The sequence below is a fragment of the Bubalus bubalis genome, chromosome X (genome assembly GCF_019923935.1).
Source record: "Bubalus bubalis isolate 160015118507 breed Murrah chromosome X, NDDB_SH_1, whole genome shotgun sequence".
In the NCBI taxonomy this organism is placed as follows: domain Eukaryota; kingdom Metazoa; phylum Chordata; class Mammalia; order Artiodactyla; family Bovidae; genus Bubalus; species Bubalus bubalis.
Genome location: NC_059181.1, coordinates 51,123,370 through 51,140,583, shown reverse-complemented (window position 1 = coordinate 51,140,583; position 17,214 = coordinate 51,123,370). Strand labels below are relative to the sequence as shown.

At 37.0% G+C, this 17,214-nt stretch overlaps 1 protein-coding gene across 4 annotated transcripts in view; it reads right to left on the bottom strand.

Annotated features, from left to right (window-relative positions):
- WNK3 (WNK lysine deficient protein kinase 3) overlaps nt 1-17,214 on the bottom strand; it is a 177,668-nt gene that overhangs the window by 26,625 nt on the left and 133,829 nt on the right. For all 4 annotated transcript variants that reach the window (XM_044937226.1, XM_044937225.1, XM_044937227.1 and 1 more), the window contains exons 18-21: nt 14,009-14,099; nt 13,343-13,473; nt 11,987-12,606; nt 9,414-9,625 (exon numbers count right to left, since the gene is read on the bottom strand). In XM_044937226.1, the coding sequence (XP_044793161.1) occupies nt 9,414-9,625; nt 11,987-12,606; nt 13,343-13,473; nt 14,009-14,099 (1,054 nt within the window). The remainder of the gene's footprint in view (nt 1-9,413; nt 9,626-11,986; nt 12,607-13,342; nt 13,474-14,008; nt 14,100-17,214) is intronic.

The following is a 17,214-nucleotide window of genomic DNA, read 5'->3' as shown; positions in this document are numbered from 1 at the left end:
GTTCAAAAGCATCAATTCTTCGGCACTCAGCCTTCTTCACAGTCCAACTCTCACATCCATACATGACCACAGGAAAAACCATAGCCTTGACTAGACGGACCTTTGTTGGCAAAGTAATGTCTCTGCTTTTGAATATGCTATCTAGGTTGGTCATAACTTTCCTTCCAAGGAGTAAGCGTCTTTTAATTTCATGGCTGCAGTCACCATCGGCAGTGATTTTGGAGCCCCCCAAAATAAAGTCTGACACTATTTCCACTGTTTCCCCATCGATTTCCCATGAAGTGATGGGACCGGTTGCCATGATCTTCGTTTTCTGAATGTTGAGCTTTAAGCCAACTTTTTCACTCTCCACTTTCACCTTCATCAAGAGGCTTTTTACTTCCTCTTCACTTTCTGCCATAAGGGTGGTGTCATCTGCATATCTGAGGTTATTGATATTTCTCCCGGCAATCTTGATTCCAGCTTGTGTTTCTTCCAGTCCAGCATTTCTCATGATGTACTCTGCATATAAGTTAAATAAACAGCATGACAATATACAGCCTTGACGTACTCCTTTTCCTATTTGGAACCAGTCTGTTGTTCCATATCCAGTTCTAACTGTTGCTTCCTGACCTGCATACAAATTTCTCAAGAGGCAGATCAGGTGGTCTGGTATTCCCATCTCTTTCAGAATTTCCCACAGTTTATTGTGATGCACACAGTCAAAGGCTTTGCCATAGTCAATAAAGCAGAAATAGATGTTTTTCTGGAACTCTCTTGCTTTTTCCATGATCCAGCGGATGTTGGCAATTTGATCTCTGGTTCCTCTGCCTTTTCTAAAACCAGCTTGAACATCTGGAAGTTCACGGTTCACATATTGCTGAAGCCTGGCTTGGAGAATTTTGAGCATTACTTTACTAGCGTGTGAGATGAGTGCAACTGTGCAGTAGTTTGAGCATTCTTTGGCATTGCCTTTCTTTGGGATTGGAATGAAAACTGACCTTTTCCAGTCCTGTGGCCACTGCTGAGTTTTCCAAATGTGCTGGCATATTGCGTTTAGCACTTTCACAGCATCATCTTTCAGGATTTGGAATAGCTCAACTGGAATTCTATCACCTCCACTAGCTTTGTTCGTAGTGATGCTTTCTAAGGCCCACTTGACTTCACATTCCAGGATGTCTGGCTCTAGGTCAGTGATCACACCATCGTGATTATCTGGGTCGTGAAGATCTTTTTTGTACAGTTCTTCTGTGTATTCTTGCCATCTCTTCTTAACATCTTCTGCTTCTGTTAGGTCCATACCATTTCTGTCCTTTCTCGAGCCCATCTTTGCATGAAATGTTCCTTTGCATCTCTGATTTTCTTGAAGAGATCTCTAGTCTTTGCCATTCTGTTATTTTCCTCTATTTCTTTGCATTGATTGCTGAAGAAGGCTTTCTTATCTCTTCTTGCTATTCTTTGGAACTCTGCATTCAGATGCGTGTATCTTTCCTTTTCTCCTTTGCTTTTCGCGTCTCTTCTTTTCACAACTATTTGTAAGTCCTCCCCAGACAGCCATTTTGCTTTTTTGCATTTCTTTTCCATGGGGATGGTCTTGATCCCTGTCTCCTGTATAATGTCACGAAATCATTCCATAGCTCATCAGGCATTCCATCTATCAGATCTAGGCCCTTAAATCTATTTCTCACCTCCAATGTATAATTGTAAGGGATTTGATTTAGGTCATACCTGAATGGTCTCATGGTTTTCCCTACTTTCTTCAATTTAAGTCTGAATTTGGCAATAAGGAGTTCATGGTCTGAGCCACAGTCAGCTTCTGGTCTTGTTTTTGCTGACTGTATAGAGCTTCTGCATCTTTGGCTGCAAAGAATATAATCAATCTGATTTCGGTGTTGACCATCTGGTGATGTCCATGTGTAGAGTCTTCTCTTGTGTTGTTGGAAGAGGGTGTTTGTTATAACCAGTGCATTTTCTTGGCAAAACTCTATTAGTCTTTGCCCTGCTTCATTCCGTATTCCAAGGCCAAATTTGCCTGTTACTCCAGGTGTTTCTTGACTTCCTACTTTTGCATTCCAGTCCCCTATAATGAAAAGGACATCTTTTTTGGGTGTTAGTTCTAAAAGGTCTTGTAGGTCTTCATAGAACCGTTCAACTTCAGCTTCTTCAGTGTTACTGGTTGGGGCATAGACTTGGATTACTGTGATATTGAGTGGTAAGGCACTTGATAAAATCTTTGCCTGCAATGCAGGAGACCTGAGTTTAATCCCTGGTTGGGGAAGATCCCCTGGAGAAGCGAATGGCTACCCACTCCAGTATTCTTGCCTGCAGAATTTCATGGGTAGAGGAGGCTGGTGGGCTACAGTCCATGGGGTCAAAGAGTCAGGCATGACTGAGTGACTAACACTTTCACTTCCTTTCTGACCAATTACTTGCTCACCACTAAATGTACTGGCCCGGATGTGAACCCCAGTATACCAGGCTTTAAAAATTTTTTAGAAATTTTCTAGCTAGCAAATAACTCAAGGAATACAGAGTTAGGGAAGGAAAATCACTAAACAAATACACAGCAACAATAAAATAAAACCAGAATAACAAACAAACAGAAAACAGCAACAACAACAAACTATGGTGAGGAAGGGGGTGGAAGAATCTGGTATAGGAGCTATTACAATCTACAACATCCAGTTTTCATCACAAAATTAACAGAAATGCAAAGAAACAGGGATGTATATCACATACACTGAGAAGGAAAAAAAAGAGTGAAAAAAAAAAAAATCCTGAAAGAGGCCTACATTTTGGATGTAGTAGACAAAGCCTTTAAAATCAGCTATTATAGATGTATTCAAATTTAAGGAAACTCTGCCTAAAAAATTAAAGTATGATAACAATGTCTCACACCAAATAGAGAATATAAACAAAGAGAGAGAAATTAGTTTTTTTTTTTTTAAAAAAGAGAAATTCTGGAGTTGAAAAGTATAAAAACTGAAATACATTCACTGCTGCTGCTGCTAAGTCGCTGCAGTTGTGTCCAACTCTGTGCGACCCCATAGATGGCAGGAGCAGGCTCCCCTGTCCCTGGGATTTTCCTGGCAAGAATACTGGAGTGGACTGTCATTTCCTTCTCCAGTGCATGAAAGTGAAAAGTGAAAGTGAAGTCGCTCAGTCATGTCCGAATCTCAGCGACCCCATGGACTGCAGCCCACCAGGCTCCTCTGTCCATGGGATTGTCCAGGCAAGAGTACTGGAGTGGGGTGCCAGTACCTTCTCCCATACATTCACTATAGGGGCTCAATAACAGATTTGAGCGAGCAAAAGAAAGAATCAGCCAACAAGAAGATCACATAATAGAGAAATCCACTCTGAGAAACAGAAAGAAAGAATGAAACAAAATGAAGAAAACCTTGAAGACCTGTGGAATACCATCAAGCATTACAAAATATGCATAATGCAAGTTCCAAAATGTGAACAGAAAGGGGCAGAAAAAATATCAATTAGATTCATACCTATGCATATCATAATTCAACTGATAAAGTCAGTGTTATCTAGTATGGATCTCATTGAGTTTATTCTAGAAAAAACTTTTAAAAGAAGAGTAAACTATAGCCTGTAGAAAGATGGAAATAATAAGATTAGAATGGAGATAAAGAAAACAAAAACAATAAAGAAAGTCAGTGAAACTAAAAGTTGTTTTTTTTAAAAATATCAACAAAATTGACAATCCTTTTACTAGACTGACCAAGGGAAAACAAAAGAGAGAAAAGATTCAAAGTACTAAAATAAAAATAAATAAAACAGGGGACATCACTATAAATCTTACAGAAATAAAAAGATTTTAAGAGAATTCTATGAAATTTCGTATGACAACAAATTTCGTAATTTGAATGAAAGGGCCAGATTTCTATAAAATCACATACATTGACTCATGGAAAGAGAAAAATCTTAATAGACCTATAACGAGGAAGGAGACTGAATTGATATTTCTAACATATAAAACCAAGGTCCATATGGCTTTATTGTTTAATTCTACCATACAATTAAGGAAAAATTAACACTAATTCTTTATACATCCTTCTAAAAAAACAGGATACAAAAAAATGGCAAAAGTCTAAAATAGGCACTAAACCAAAGAGGATATATGGATAACAAATAAGCATAAGGGAAAAAAATATCTAATATCACAAATCATCAGGGAAATGAAAATTAAAACCACCATGTAATACCACCACACACCTATTAGATTTGTTAAACTTAATAATACCAGTAATATGATATGCTGAGAGCATCCAGAGAAACCAGAAGTTTCATACACTACCAATGGGAATGGAAAATAATGCAGCTGCTTAGGAAAACAGTTTTGAAGTTTCTTAAAAATTTAAAACGTACATATATATGACTGAGCAATTTTATTTCTGAGTATTTTATCCAAATGAACTGGAAAGCTGCACATGAATATTTACAGCAGCTTTATTTGTAAAACCCAACACTGAAACAATCCTAATGTCTTTCAACAGGTAAATAGATAAACAAGCTCTGGTACATCATGCCATGTGATGCCATGGAATATTACTCAGAAACAAGAAAGGAAAAAGCTATTAAAACACAAAATAACTTAAAGAATAGCAAAGACAATGTTCTGAGTCAAAAAAGGCAATCTCAAAAGGCATATTTTCTTACCAGGAGATCCCATGGTTGATTAGAAAGATGCGGTGTAGTGCAAGTGCCTAACAATTTGTTTGTTTGACTGTAATATAAATAAGTGCCTGGCATTAAGCTTTTTTTTTTCATGGGTGTACATGTGTTCCCCATCCTGAACCCCCCCTCCCACCTCCCTCCCCATCCCATCCCTCTGGGTCATCCCCGTGCACCAGCCCCGAGCGTCCTGTATCATGCATTGAACCTGGACTGGCAATCCATTTCACATATGATAATATACATGTTTCAATGCCATTCTCCCAAATCATCCCACCCTCACCCTCTCCCGCAGAGTCCAAAAGGCTGTTCTATACATCTGTGTCTCTTTTGCTGTCTCGCATACAGGGTTATCGTGACCATCTTTCTAAATTCCATATATATGCATTAGTATACTGTAATGGTGTTTTTCTTTCTGACTTACTTCACTCTGTATAATAGGCTCCAGTTTCATCCACCTCATTTGAACTGATTCAAATGTATTCTTTTTAATGGCTGAGTAATACTCCATTGTGTATAGGTACCACAGCTTTCTTATCCATTTGTCTGCTGATGGGCATCTAAGTTGCTTCCATATCCTGGCTATTATAAACAGTGCTGCGATGAACACTGGGGTACACGGGTCTCTTTCAGTTCTGGTTTCCTTGGTGTGTATACCTAGCAGTGGGATTGCTGGGTCGTATGGTAGTTCTATTTCCAGCCTTTTAAGGAATCTCCACACTGTTCTCCATAGTGGCTGTACTAGTTTGCATTCCCACCAACAGTGTAAGAGGGTTCCTTTTTCTCCGCACCCTCTCCAACATTTATTGTTTGTAGACGTTTTGAGAGCAGCCATTCTGACCGGCGTGAGGTGGTACCTAATTGTGGTTTTGATTTGCATTTCTCTGATAATGAGTGATGTTGAACATCTTTTCATGTGTTTGTTAGCCATCTGTACGTCTTCTTTGGAGAAATGTCTGTTTAGTTCTTTGGCCCATTTTTTGATTGGGTCATTTATTTTTCTGGAATTGAGCTGCATGAGCTGCTTCTATATTTTTGAGATTAATTCTTTGTCGGTTGCTTCGTTTGCTATTATTTTCTCCCATTCTGAAGGCTGTCTTTTCACCTTGCTTATGGTTTCCTTCATTGTGCAAAAGCTTTTAAGTTCAATCAGGTCCCATTTGTTTATTTTTGCTTTTGTTTCCATTACTCTGGGAGGTGGGTCATAGAGGATCCTGCTGTGTTTTATGTCGGAGAGTGTTTTTTCCCCTATGTTTTCCTCTAGGAGTTTTATAGTTTCTGGTCTTACGTTTAGATCTTTAATCCATTTTGAGTTTATTTCTGTGTATGGTGTTGGAAAGTGTTCTAGTTTCATTCTTTTACAAGTGGTTGACCAGTTCCCAGCGCCACTTTGTTAAAGAGATTGTCTTTCCTCTATTGTATATTCTTGCCTACTTTGTCAAAGATAAGGTGTCCATAGGTGCGTGGATTCATCTCTGAGCTTTCTATTTTGTTCCATTGATCTATATTTCTGTCTTTGTGCCAGTACCATACGGTCTTGATGACTGTGGCTTTGTAGTAGAGCCTGAAGTCAGGCAGGTTGATTCCTCCAGTTCCATTCTTCTTTCTCAACATTGCTTTGGCTATTCGAAGTTTTTGTATTTCCATACAAATTGTGAAATTATTTGTTCTAGTTCTCTGAAAAATACTGTTGGTAGCTTGATAGGGATTGCATTGAATCTATAGATTGCTTTGGGTAGTATACTCATTTTCACTATCTTGAATCTTCCAATCCATGAACATGGTATATTTCTCCATCTATTTGTGTCCTCTTTGATTTCTTTCACCAGTGTTTTATAGTTTTCTATATATAGGTCCTTTGTTTCTTTAGGCAGATATATTCCTAAGTATTTTATTCTTTTCGTTGCAATGGTGAATGGAATTGTTTCCTTAATTTCTCTTTGTTTTCTCATTGTTAGTGTATAGGAATCCAAGGGATTTCTGTGTGTTGACTTTATATCCTGCAACTTTACTATATTCATTGATTAGTTCTAGTAATTTTCTGGTGGAGCCTTTAGGGTTTTCTATGTAGAGGATCATGTCATCTGCAAACAGTGAGAGTTTTACTTCTTCTTTTCCAATCTGGATTCCTTTTATTTCTTTTTCTGCTGATTGCTCTGGCCAAAACTCCCAACACTATGTTGAATAGTAGTGGTGAGAGTGGGCACCCTTGTCTGGTTTCTGACTTTAGGGGAAATGCTTTCAGTTTTTCACCACTGAGGATAATGTTTGCTGTGGGTCTGTCATATATAGCTTTTATTATGTTGAGTTATGTTCCTTCTATTCCTGCTTTCTGGAAGATTTTTATCCTAAATGGATGTTGAATTCTGTCAAAGGCTTTCTCTGCATCTATTGAGATAATCATATGGTTTTTATTTTTCAATTAGTTAATGTAGTGTATTACATTGATTTGCAGATATTGAAGAATCCTTGCATCCCTGGGATAAAGCCCTCTTGGTCATGATATATGACCTTTTTAATATGTTTTTGGATTCTGTTTGCTAGAATTTTGTTAAGGATTTCTGCCTCTATGTTCACCAGTGATATTGGCCTGTAGTTTTCTTTTTTTGTGGCATCTTTGTCAAGTTTTGGTATTAGGGTGATGGTGGCCTCATATAATGAGTTTGGAAGTTTACCTTCCTCTGCAATCTGCTGGAAGAGTTTGAGTAGGATAGGTGTTAGCTCGTCTGTAAATTTTTGGTAAAATTCAGCTGTGAAGCCGTCTGGTCCTGGGCTTTTGTTTGCTGGATGATTTCTGATTACAGTTTCAATTTCTCTGTTTGTGATGGGTCTGTTAAGATTTTCTATGTCTTCCTGGTTCAGTTTTGGAAAGTTGTACTTTTCTAAGAATTTGTCCATTTCTTCCAAGTTGTCCATTTTATTTGCATATAGTTGCTGATAATAGTTTCTTATGATCCTTTGTATTTCTGTGTTGTCTGCTGTGATCTCTCCATTTTCATTTCTAATTTTATTGGTTTGATTTTTCTCCCTTTGTTTCTTGATGAGTCTGGCTAATGGTTTGTCAATTTTATTTATCTTCTCAAAAAAACAGCTTTTGGCTTTGTTGATTTTTGCTATGGTCTCTTTCATTTCTTTTGCATTTATTTCTGCCCTAGTTTTTAAGATTTCTTTCCTTCTACTAACCCTGGGGTTCTTCATTTCTTCCTTTTCTAGTTTCTTTAGGTGTAGAGTTAGGTTGGCATTAAGCTTTTGATTGCTGAGGTATGTATTTCAAAGTGGCTCAGTGGTAAAGAATCTGCCTGCCAGTGCAGAAGACATAAAAGATTCCTGGATTGGGAAGATTCCCTGGAGAAGGAAATGGCAACCCACTGCAGTATTCTTGCCTGGGAAATATCATGGACAGATGAGCCTGGCAGGCTACAGCCCACAGGGTCTCAAAAGAGTGGGACATGACCTAACAACTAAACAATACATTTCAAAGAAATCTGTCTCAAATAAACACACTGCCAGCTATACAACTAGATAAAGAGCCAGGCCACCCCACCCATGAAGCTGCCCTTTTAGGAAGTCCTGGCTGACCTAGATAACTGATCATTTGAGTGATCCTGCTTTTCCCTCCCCATGCTTTAATTCCCACTCTCTTTTTAAATTCACCTATAAGGAGTGAACTTGCAAAACCCTAGGTACCCCACCCTTAACCCAAATAAATGAAGAACCCCAGGTCTGCTAGTATTTGCTCTTGCCCTCTAGTGTGTGCTCCTGTTTCCCATATCCCAACCAAACCTCTCATTATGCGACCCCACAGAATGTGTACCCCCCATAACCTGTGAATAATTAACCTTGTTTTTTCAAAGTTCCCCAGCCTTTTCTAGCTTCTAAGGGCTGCCTACATTCCTTGGTTTGTGACCCTTTTCTGCCACCTTAAAAGCCAGTAATGTTGCATTCTCTCTGACACTGCTTCCTTTTTCACATCTTTTCTCTGACCCTTTCTCCTGCCTCTTGTACTTCAGAGGAACCTTGTGATTACACTGGGCCCACTCAGATAATCCAGGATATTTATTTTAAAATGTTGATTACCATCTTTAATTCCATCTACAACCTCAATTACCCTTTGCCATACAACTGAACATAATCATAGGCTGCAAGAATTTGTACATGGACATCTTTGGGGGGGAATCATTATTCTGTCTACCACAAATTCTGTTGAGATCTCATACATACCCTTATAGTTCACCCTCAACCCTCACCTTGACTATGCAGATGGAACCAAGGAAGTCTGATGTAGTTAACTTGTTTATTAGTTAAGTAGAGATTGATCCTCTCTTTTTACAAATTCAAAAACATATATTTTTTCTAATATTCTCATAATAAATAAAGATCTCTTACATCAGATAGAACATGACTTTACTTTCAAGATTATCTTTGTTAGCAACAAACTCCAAATGCTAGACCAGCGGTTCCCATTGACTACCAACATTTCAAAAACTGTTTTGGTGATTGAAACTGGGCTTCCAGGTATTTGTTTTCCAAATGAAAACAACCTTTGTCTGCTCTCCAAAATCTATCACCTATTCTTATCATTATTTAATGAAAGAACATTCAGCACCAAAAAGAAAAGAATGTCAGAAAAATGTGTACTTCTTTAAATAATCTTAGGTTAATAAAAAATAAGTTTATTACTGTTCTTTTTTTAATTTTGCTGATCTTTGACCAGGCTTTTAAAATCACTTGTAAGACTGATTTACCTGTAGCAACTGTGCCACTGTCCACACGTGTCAAGGACTGGGGACGGCTTCGAAGTTTGCTTTTTAAAGATCTTGGTCTACGTGGTGATGCAGGTGATACAGGAGCTTCTGATGATTGGACTTTGCTATCTTTAATTGCTCGAAGGCGTTCATAGAGCTCCTGTAGCTCCTTATTCTGCTGGGTTTGAAGATTTACCACCTCCTGAATATGTCTGAAGGAAAATCATGCAGAAAGCACTTTAAAGGCACAGGAGCCATATATATGAGCCAAGGAACTCTACCAGTACAAGTAAAGTTTAACAAGGAATTTAGATTAAGAATGTGGAAATACAGAATATTTTCACAAAATTAAGATGATCAGTGCCTTCCTAAAGTACAAAATTAAACTAATCAGACATAAAGAAAAAGGCTCAATAAATTGACAAGAACAAATTTATAAAACCTCAATATAGTAAAAGATAATTTAAAAAATTAAAGTTCCATAGTACTGATAATATTAACATGATTATTTGTTGCAAGTGTAAACAGGAAATAATTTTTCAACATAGTAAAAGGTTACTATTCAGAACATATAAATATCTGCCCAAAATCAATGACTTTATAGAAAAGGGGGGAAAGAATAAGAAAAAGTAACTCTAAAGGAAAGGAAATACAAGTAGCCAATAAATATGAGATGATGCACAACCTTAGTATTAATTAGAACAAATTTTAAAAAATAATTTTTATTCATCTGATAGGAATAAAATTAAAAGAATCAATAACACCCAGTCTAATGTTGTGAAGGAGTGGGAAAACAGGCACTTGTACAAACCTTTAATCCAGGAATTTAGGTATCCTTCTAATATAAGTACACAAACATAAAAGGATGTTCACTTCAACATTTTTTATATAAGCAAAATATGGGATAAAACTAAAATTCTCATTAAGGAGGGATTAAATAAACTTTGGGGCTTTCTAAGTGGTGCAGTGGTAAAGAATCCACCTGCCAATGCAGGATACAAGGGGTCAATCCCTGGGTAGGGAAGATGCCCTTGAGAAGGAGATAGCAACCCACTCCAGTATTCTTGCCTGGAAAAATTCATAGACAGAGGAGCCTGGCAGGCTACAGTTCATGGGGTTGCAAAGAGTTAGATGCAACTGTGCACACACACACACACACAAATAAATGGCTATATGCTATCCCAATGCATGGAATAAAGATTATTTGTGCAAACATGAAGAGGAGACAATGTTAAGCCAAAAAATGCAGAATAACATGTATATTATGATCCTACTTTTATAAACTTAAAAACTATATTTGTAAATGCATAAAAAAATGACAGACAAGTTATATACCAGTGGTTGCCTATGAGAAATGAGGTTAGAGCATGAGAAATAGACTGTTTTGTGTACATTTTTACTGTTGTGATATTATGATTTATAATAAAAAAAAAGATATTATTTGATCTTGGTCCCTATTCCTGGCACACTGCTCCTAAAACCCTTGTAATTTTCTAAATGATAAGAGTGATCTGAGAATCTTTTGTTACAATGTTTGGTCTTTTGTCCTCAAATAGCTCCAGTTCCTGAAATATTTCCAGAGTGATAAAGGAGTGTCTCATTATTCAAAATAAGCCCCTTTAAATCACAAAGTGACTTCTGGATAGCCCCTAAGGATGGGCACCTCTAAGGAGGCAAAAGAGGCTGGAGGTTGAATTAATTACCAATGGCAAATGATTTACTCAATCATGCCTACATAATGAAGTTTCCATAAAAATCTGTGAATTACAGGGATTCTGAGAGCTTCTAGGTTGAAGGAGGCATGTAGGTGCTGCGACAGTGGCACTCCTGAGAAGCCATGAAGTTCCTTGCCCCTTCTATACCTTGCCATCTGGCTGTTCTTGAGTTGCATCCTTTTATAATAAACCAATAATCTAGTAAGAAAACTGTTTTCCTGAGTTCTATAAGCCATTCTAGCAAGTTAATCAAACCTGAGGAGAGGTTTGTGGAAACCTGTGGTAACAGGTTGGTCAGAAGCATAGGTAACACTACTTGGACTTGTGATGGGCATCTGAAGGGGGCAGTCTTGTGGGACTGAGCCCTTAGCCTCTGGGATCTGATGCTATCTTTGTAGTTTTCAATCATAAATTTTTTTGAATCATTAAAATGTCACCAGGGCTTCTCTGGTAGCTCAGCTGGTAAAGAATCCACCTGCAATGCAAGAGACCCAGGTTCAATTCCTGGGTCGGGAAGATCCCCTGGAGAAGGGATAAACTATCCACTCCAGGCTTCCCTGGTGGCTCAGATGGTAAAAAATCCACCTGCAATGCAGGAGACCTGGGTTCGATCCCTAGGTTGGGAAGATCCCCTGGAGGAGGGCATTGCGACCCACTCCAGTATTCTTGCTTGGACAATTCCCATAGACAGAGGAGCCTGGTGGGCTGTAGTCCATGGGGTCTCAAAGAGTAGGACACGACTGAATGACTAATCACACAGCACAAAATGTCACCAATCTCAATTAGTTACCAGTCAAATACTTAGTTCTATAAAACCCAAAACAATCAGATTTGTGACAAAAGAGAAACAGTTCTTACTTTTCTCGTAATCTTTGAAGCTCCACCTTTAAGTCCTCATCCTCTATTTCTGACTCATCATCACTGCTCATTGGGGAAGATGGTGAATAAAAGTGTGAGCTCTGTGTTTGAACACAGGCTTTTTCTTCACAGAGTGGTAAGCACTTTTCTCTCTCTGTACCAGTCTTCGCCACTGATTTCTCTCTGTCAGGAAGAGCAGCTGAAAATTCACTATTAGAGCTAGGCTGTTTCCTAGCAGTATGTATCTCTCTCTCTTTAAGCAGTTCAAATCCAGACTGCATGCTACTTCCTGTGGCTGAATTTTCTTCCAATTCCTTTTCTGTACTCATCGAAGATATATCAGTTTCACAAGCTATACTAAAAGATGAAAAGTTGTCAGTTTGTTTGGAAATTCTTGGATCTTCTTTGAAGGTTTCATGAAGAGCTTGTAACTTCTGAGAAGAAAGTGAAGTTTGTGGATTGTGTGTGACAGGTTCCATTTCTACCAATTGAGACTTTGCTGTTTCAGTAAAGGCTAAAGCTTCTTCACTAGACTGACTTGTCATTTCATTGAATGCTGGTATGTGTTCTATTCCAAAAGATGTCACTTCCACTGACTCCTGCTGGGGAACTGTAATCACCTGAAATACAAAAAGGCAGAGGTGGCTGGCTCTGCCTAACCAAAGAGTAAACCCACAAAGAAATGCAATATATTATATGGTACAGACAATTGGATGGTCTTCTGCAATATATACACATTGATAATACCAAAACTTTAAAACCCCATTTAGGACTTCCCCAGTGGTCTAGTGGTTAAGACTCTGCACTTTCACTGCAGGGGCCACAGGTTTGACCCCTAATCAGGGAAGTTCTGCATGTCACATGGAGCAGCCAAAGGAAAAAAAAGTTAAAAAAAATCCTATTTATTCTTGCCATATTCAAAGGTTTTCAGTTGGGCCCTTTGTAAGTTCAGTTGGCTACATATTGCTCAAATACAGTTCTGCAATTAAAACATTCCATAGGTGCACATACAACTAACACCATTTTGTAAACCATCTATACTTCAATAAAAAATTAAAAATATTTTAATTGCCAAGATTCTAAAGGACATGAAATCAGATTTATAAAAAAGATGACTCCCACCCACCAAAAAACAATGACACAGATCTATGCTCTGTTCCAGTTACTAAAATCCTCATTTCTTTAGACTCACCTTTAGTGGATGGCTACAGAAGGTGAGAAGATACATATAAGGGGGAAAAATTAAATATGATAATAATCTACATTTAAAATAATTACCATCTACAGACCTAGATCTTCAATGCTGTCACCTTTCATAATGCCCCTGTAGAAAATGATTCTACCAAAGACACAAACCTGAAACCGACCCCGCTGAAATGATCCACTCATTGCTTTACATTTACTCAAAGACCTAGTATCAGTTGTGGACTCTCCTGTCAGATGAATGGGGTCAGGAACAACTGCTGATCTCGTATCTTCTGTTTCCACTGCAAGTTTTGCCAAATTGTAAGCAGAAAGGAGAAAATTGTTTGTTAATATTACATTTGTTTACATTACCAGAAATGAAGTAGAAAAAGCTTAACTCCTGCTAGACAATTAAAAAAGTGTTAATGTAATAAGCAACACTGTAGAAGCCCCTACCTCTAAATCAGACATTTCAAGATTTATCCTGAGACTTAGTGTCTATATGAAATGAATACTTTAAAACTGAATTAGTTACAAAAGGAAAAATAAAATGGAAATGACATTAATGGGACGTGTTACATACATGGGCTATACGGAAAAGGTGGCAAGATTTGTATATGAATAACAACAGAAAGAAACAGAAGTAAATGAAAAATGATGTTACCTAGTCTACGTCCCTGACTGTAAGCACACTACCTTGACGGACTTTTGATCTCTTGAAAAAGCTGGTTGACTGCCGTAGCCTGTATGCCCAGCTTTTTAATTTGCGAGTCCAGGATTTCTTGCTAATAGGATTTTTGAGACTAGGACAAGTAAAGCTTAGGCCAAAATATCCACCTCCTGTCTGCAGATGAATGGTTCCACCGCTTGACACAGCAGCAGGATAGGCCTCTGGATCTCCCGGAAGTGAAGCATCTGGGGACATCTCCTAAGGGAGACAAAAAGAGGAAAACCAAAATGGTAATAATTTACGTGAGGTAGAGCAGTTATTTATACCATTGGAGTTTCTTGTATGGACCAATCAGCAATCAAAAACAGAATGCTATGTATATTTCTATTAATAGTACTATGTCAGACTAAACCTGAAGTATTGAACTTATAGGAATTAAGCCTTCTTTTTCTTTAAATATATTATTTAGACTTCACATAAATAAAATCACAGAATATTAAATTTCCACCCTAGAATATTTTTTATCATAGCAACTTTGAAAACTGAAAATTAAAATCTGAAGTAAACAACCTTCATTGCACCAATTTACTAAAAAAAAAAAGGTTAGTTAAATCTTATGATCTTAAAATGGAAATTTTCATCTATGCTTATATTACTTAGGACAGTTAAAGATGCCTGACACACATGATAAACATAGAAAACCAAGATATCTAGGCATTAAGATTTACAGAAATATATTACCAAATCAAATTTATTACATTATGTAATCACACAGAAATTTAATTTAAAATGGATCTCAAAATTATTTCAAATTCAAACTCTAAAAATTGTTAACGTCAGGCCACAGCTGACTATAAAATCACACTTCCCTCTTCTTGTATTCCCATTTTTCCCCCGAAAAATAAGAATTAACTGCTGTTTCTGAGTACTTTAAAAATAAATTCCTTATAATAACTCATACAAAAAATTAATATACACAGCCACAAATACTTTGGGGAACCTGAGAATGGCCCCTATAAATTTAGAAAATTAAAAAAGTATTGAAAAGCTCAAAGAATAGGATTTAGCATTTGTCTGAAGGAAGATCGCCTGAAGTGAAGTGAAGTCGCTCAGTCGTACCGGACTCTTTCAGACCCCATGGACTATAGCCTGCCAGGCTCCTCCATTCATGGGATTTTCCAGGCAAGAATACTGGGGTGGGTTGCCATTTCCTTCTCCAAGACAGCCTAAAAGCAGCACTAAGTAAACTGCAGTTTGGGATAAGCATTTTTAATTCTTAGAGTCAACAGTCATTAAAAGTAAAATTCTGAACAACTAGTTTTTATTTTCCAAAGTCCTATTTTGGACTACCAATACTACTTTCATAAAGAGAAAAAAAAAAAACTCTCAATAACATTGGTCCCACTGAAATTACAGAAAAGATTTTTATTAAGTAATAACTGGATCAAGATGATAAATTAAATACAAGTTCTAGCTTCTCTTATCAACTCAAAGCTATAAGTGCAACAGGAAAAACAGATGTAGACACAGGCATATAAGATTAAAGGAGGAAAAAGTAGCCTCCTTTAATCTGCATGACATATGCAAGAACTGTTTCAAAATGCAGTAAACTCAGGTGGGAGATATGGGCAGCAGGAGAGAGCACCCTGAACAACCAAAAGGATGAGTAGTTGGATAGAATGCTTACAAAGCTACACACAATTTGTCTCCTATCTGTCACTTCAACATCATCTTGTAACACCCTACTACTTACTGGCCTTCTTTTGGTTCCTAAAACAGGTCTCTACCTGTGAATATCACCATCACAAACAAATCCTTCCGTGACCACCCTATCTAAAGTAATTCCTTAGTCATCCTATCGTAGCCCTTTTTATTTCTTTGGGATTTATTTTCCCCCACTAGAGTGTGAGTTCCACAAAAAACAGAGATCTTGACTTATTCACTGCTCAGTAGATATCCACTGAATGGAAGAGTGAACTGGTTAGGGTACCAAAGAAGGAACAGCCAGGCAGTTCTGCACCTTCCTACCCCACCTCCACAACAAAGAAAAGACATCAGAGGCATCTGCTCCTAAATAAGAGTGGCAAGAGGAAAATGTTTGTGGCCAAGAAAAATATCAGCAATATAGGGAGGAGATAAGATCTAGGAGGTAAGAGGAAGCCCTGCTACTTTTGAAGACTAGCTGTTAGACCTCCCTCTAGGCAGCATCAGAGACAAGTTGCAATAACCAGTGCCAGGAAGCATGTCCCACGCTTTCCTCATAATTACTAGAGTAAGACTATAGTAATTATATATAGCATTTACAAACAGACAAAGAGGGAATCTCATGGGGGAAAAAGAAAAACTGAGTACGCAATGAAGAATCACCAACACTTTTGGGAAATCAGTACTTTAAAAAAACACTAAACTCAACAAACAGAATAGCCAAGGAAATAACATTAATAACATAGAATAAGGCTTTAATATCTTCAAAGACATGTGTGAATATACTACATCCATAAGAAAAAGAAATTATTAGAAATTAAAAATATAATCCTTCACATAAAAAATAGCTGAATAGGAGATTATAAACAGCTTATAAATAGAGAAATTCTCCCAGTACAAAAAGCAAAAGGACAACGAGATGGAAAACATGAAATGAAAAGTTAAATAGGTAAGAAAAAGAAAAAAAGTAAATTAAGAAATAAAATTGTCTATTCACAGATGATACAATCTTATATATTATATAGAATATCCACCAAAAGCTATTACAGCTAATAAACAAAGTAGAAGGATATAACATCAACAATCAAAAATCAATTGTATTTCTATATGCTACCAATGAAAAATCAGAAAAGGAAATTTAAAAAAGCAATTTCATTTATAATAACAATAAAGAGAATAAAATAACAGTGCTGGAACAACTGGATGATCATATGCAGAAAAACGAAGCTGGATCTTTATCTCACACCATATACAAAAATTAACTCAAAATGATGTTACTATCTATACTTAACTAAGTGTAAAACAAAATAAAGACATTTTTGGACATTTAAAAAAATCAAATTGCTAATCCATGCAACATATTTAAAAATATTATTTATAGAAGCATTTGAGGGGGAAAACAAAACGGAATTCTAAGACACCAGAAACAGTGGCAGGTAATAAGTTTGATCTAGATATAGCAAGTGGACATTTGAAACAAATAAAATAATCCATTTGACTTTGACACTTGGAAGATTTTCTTTTGAGCAACAAAGCTTAAATAATAGAGAATTACATTTCATTTTTTATGGTTCTAATCACATTACATGATCATCAGATAACACATATAATATGTTATTTACTGATTTTTGATTCTTCCAATCAACCTACAGACAAGGCATAATCAACT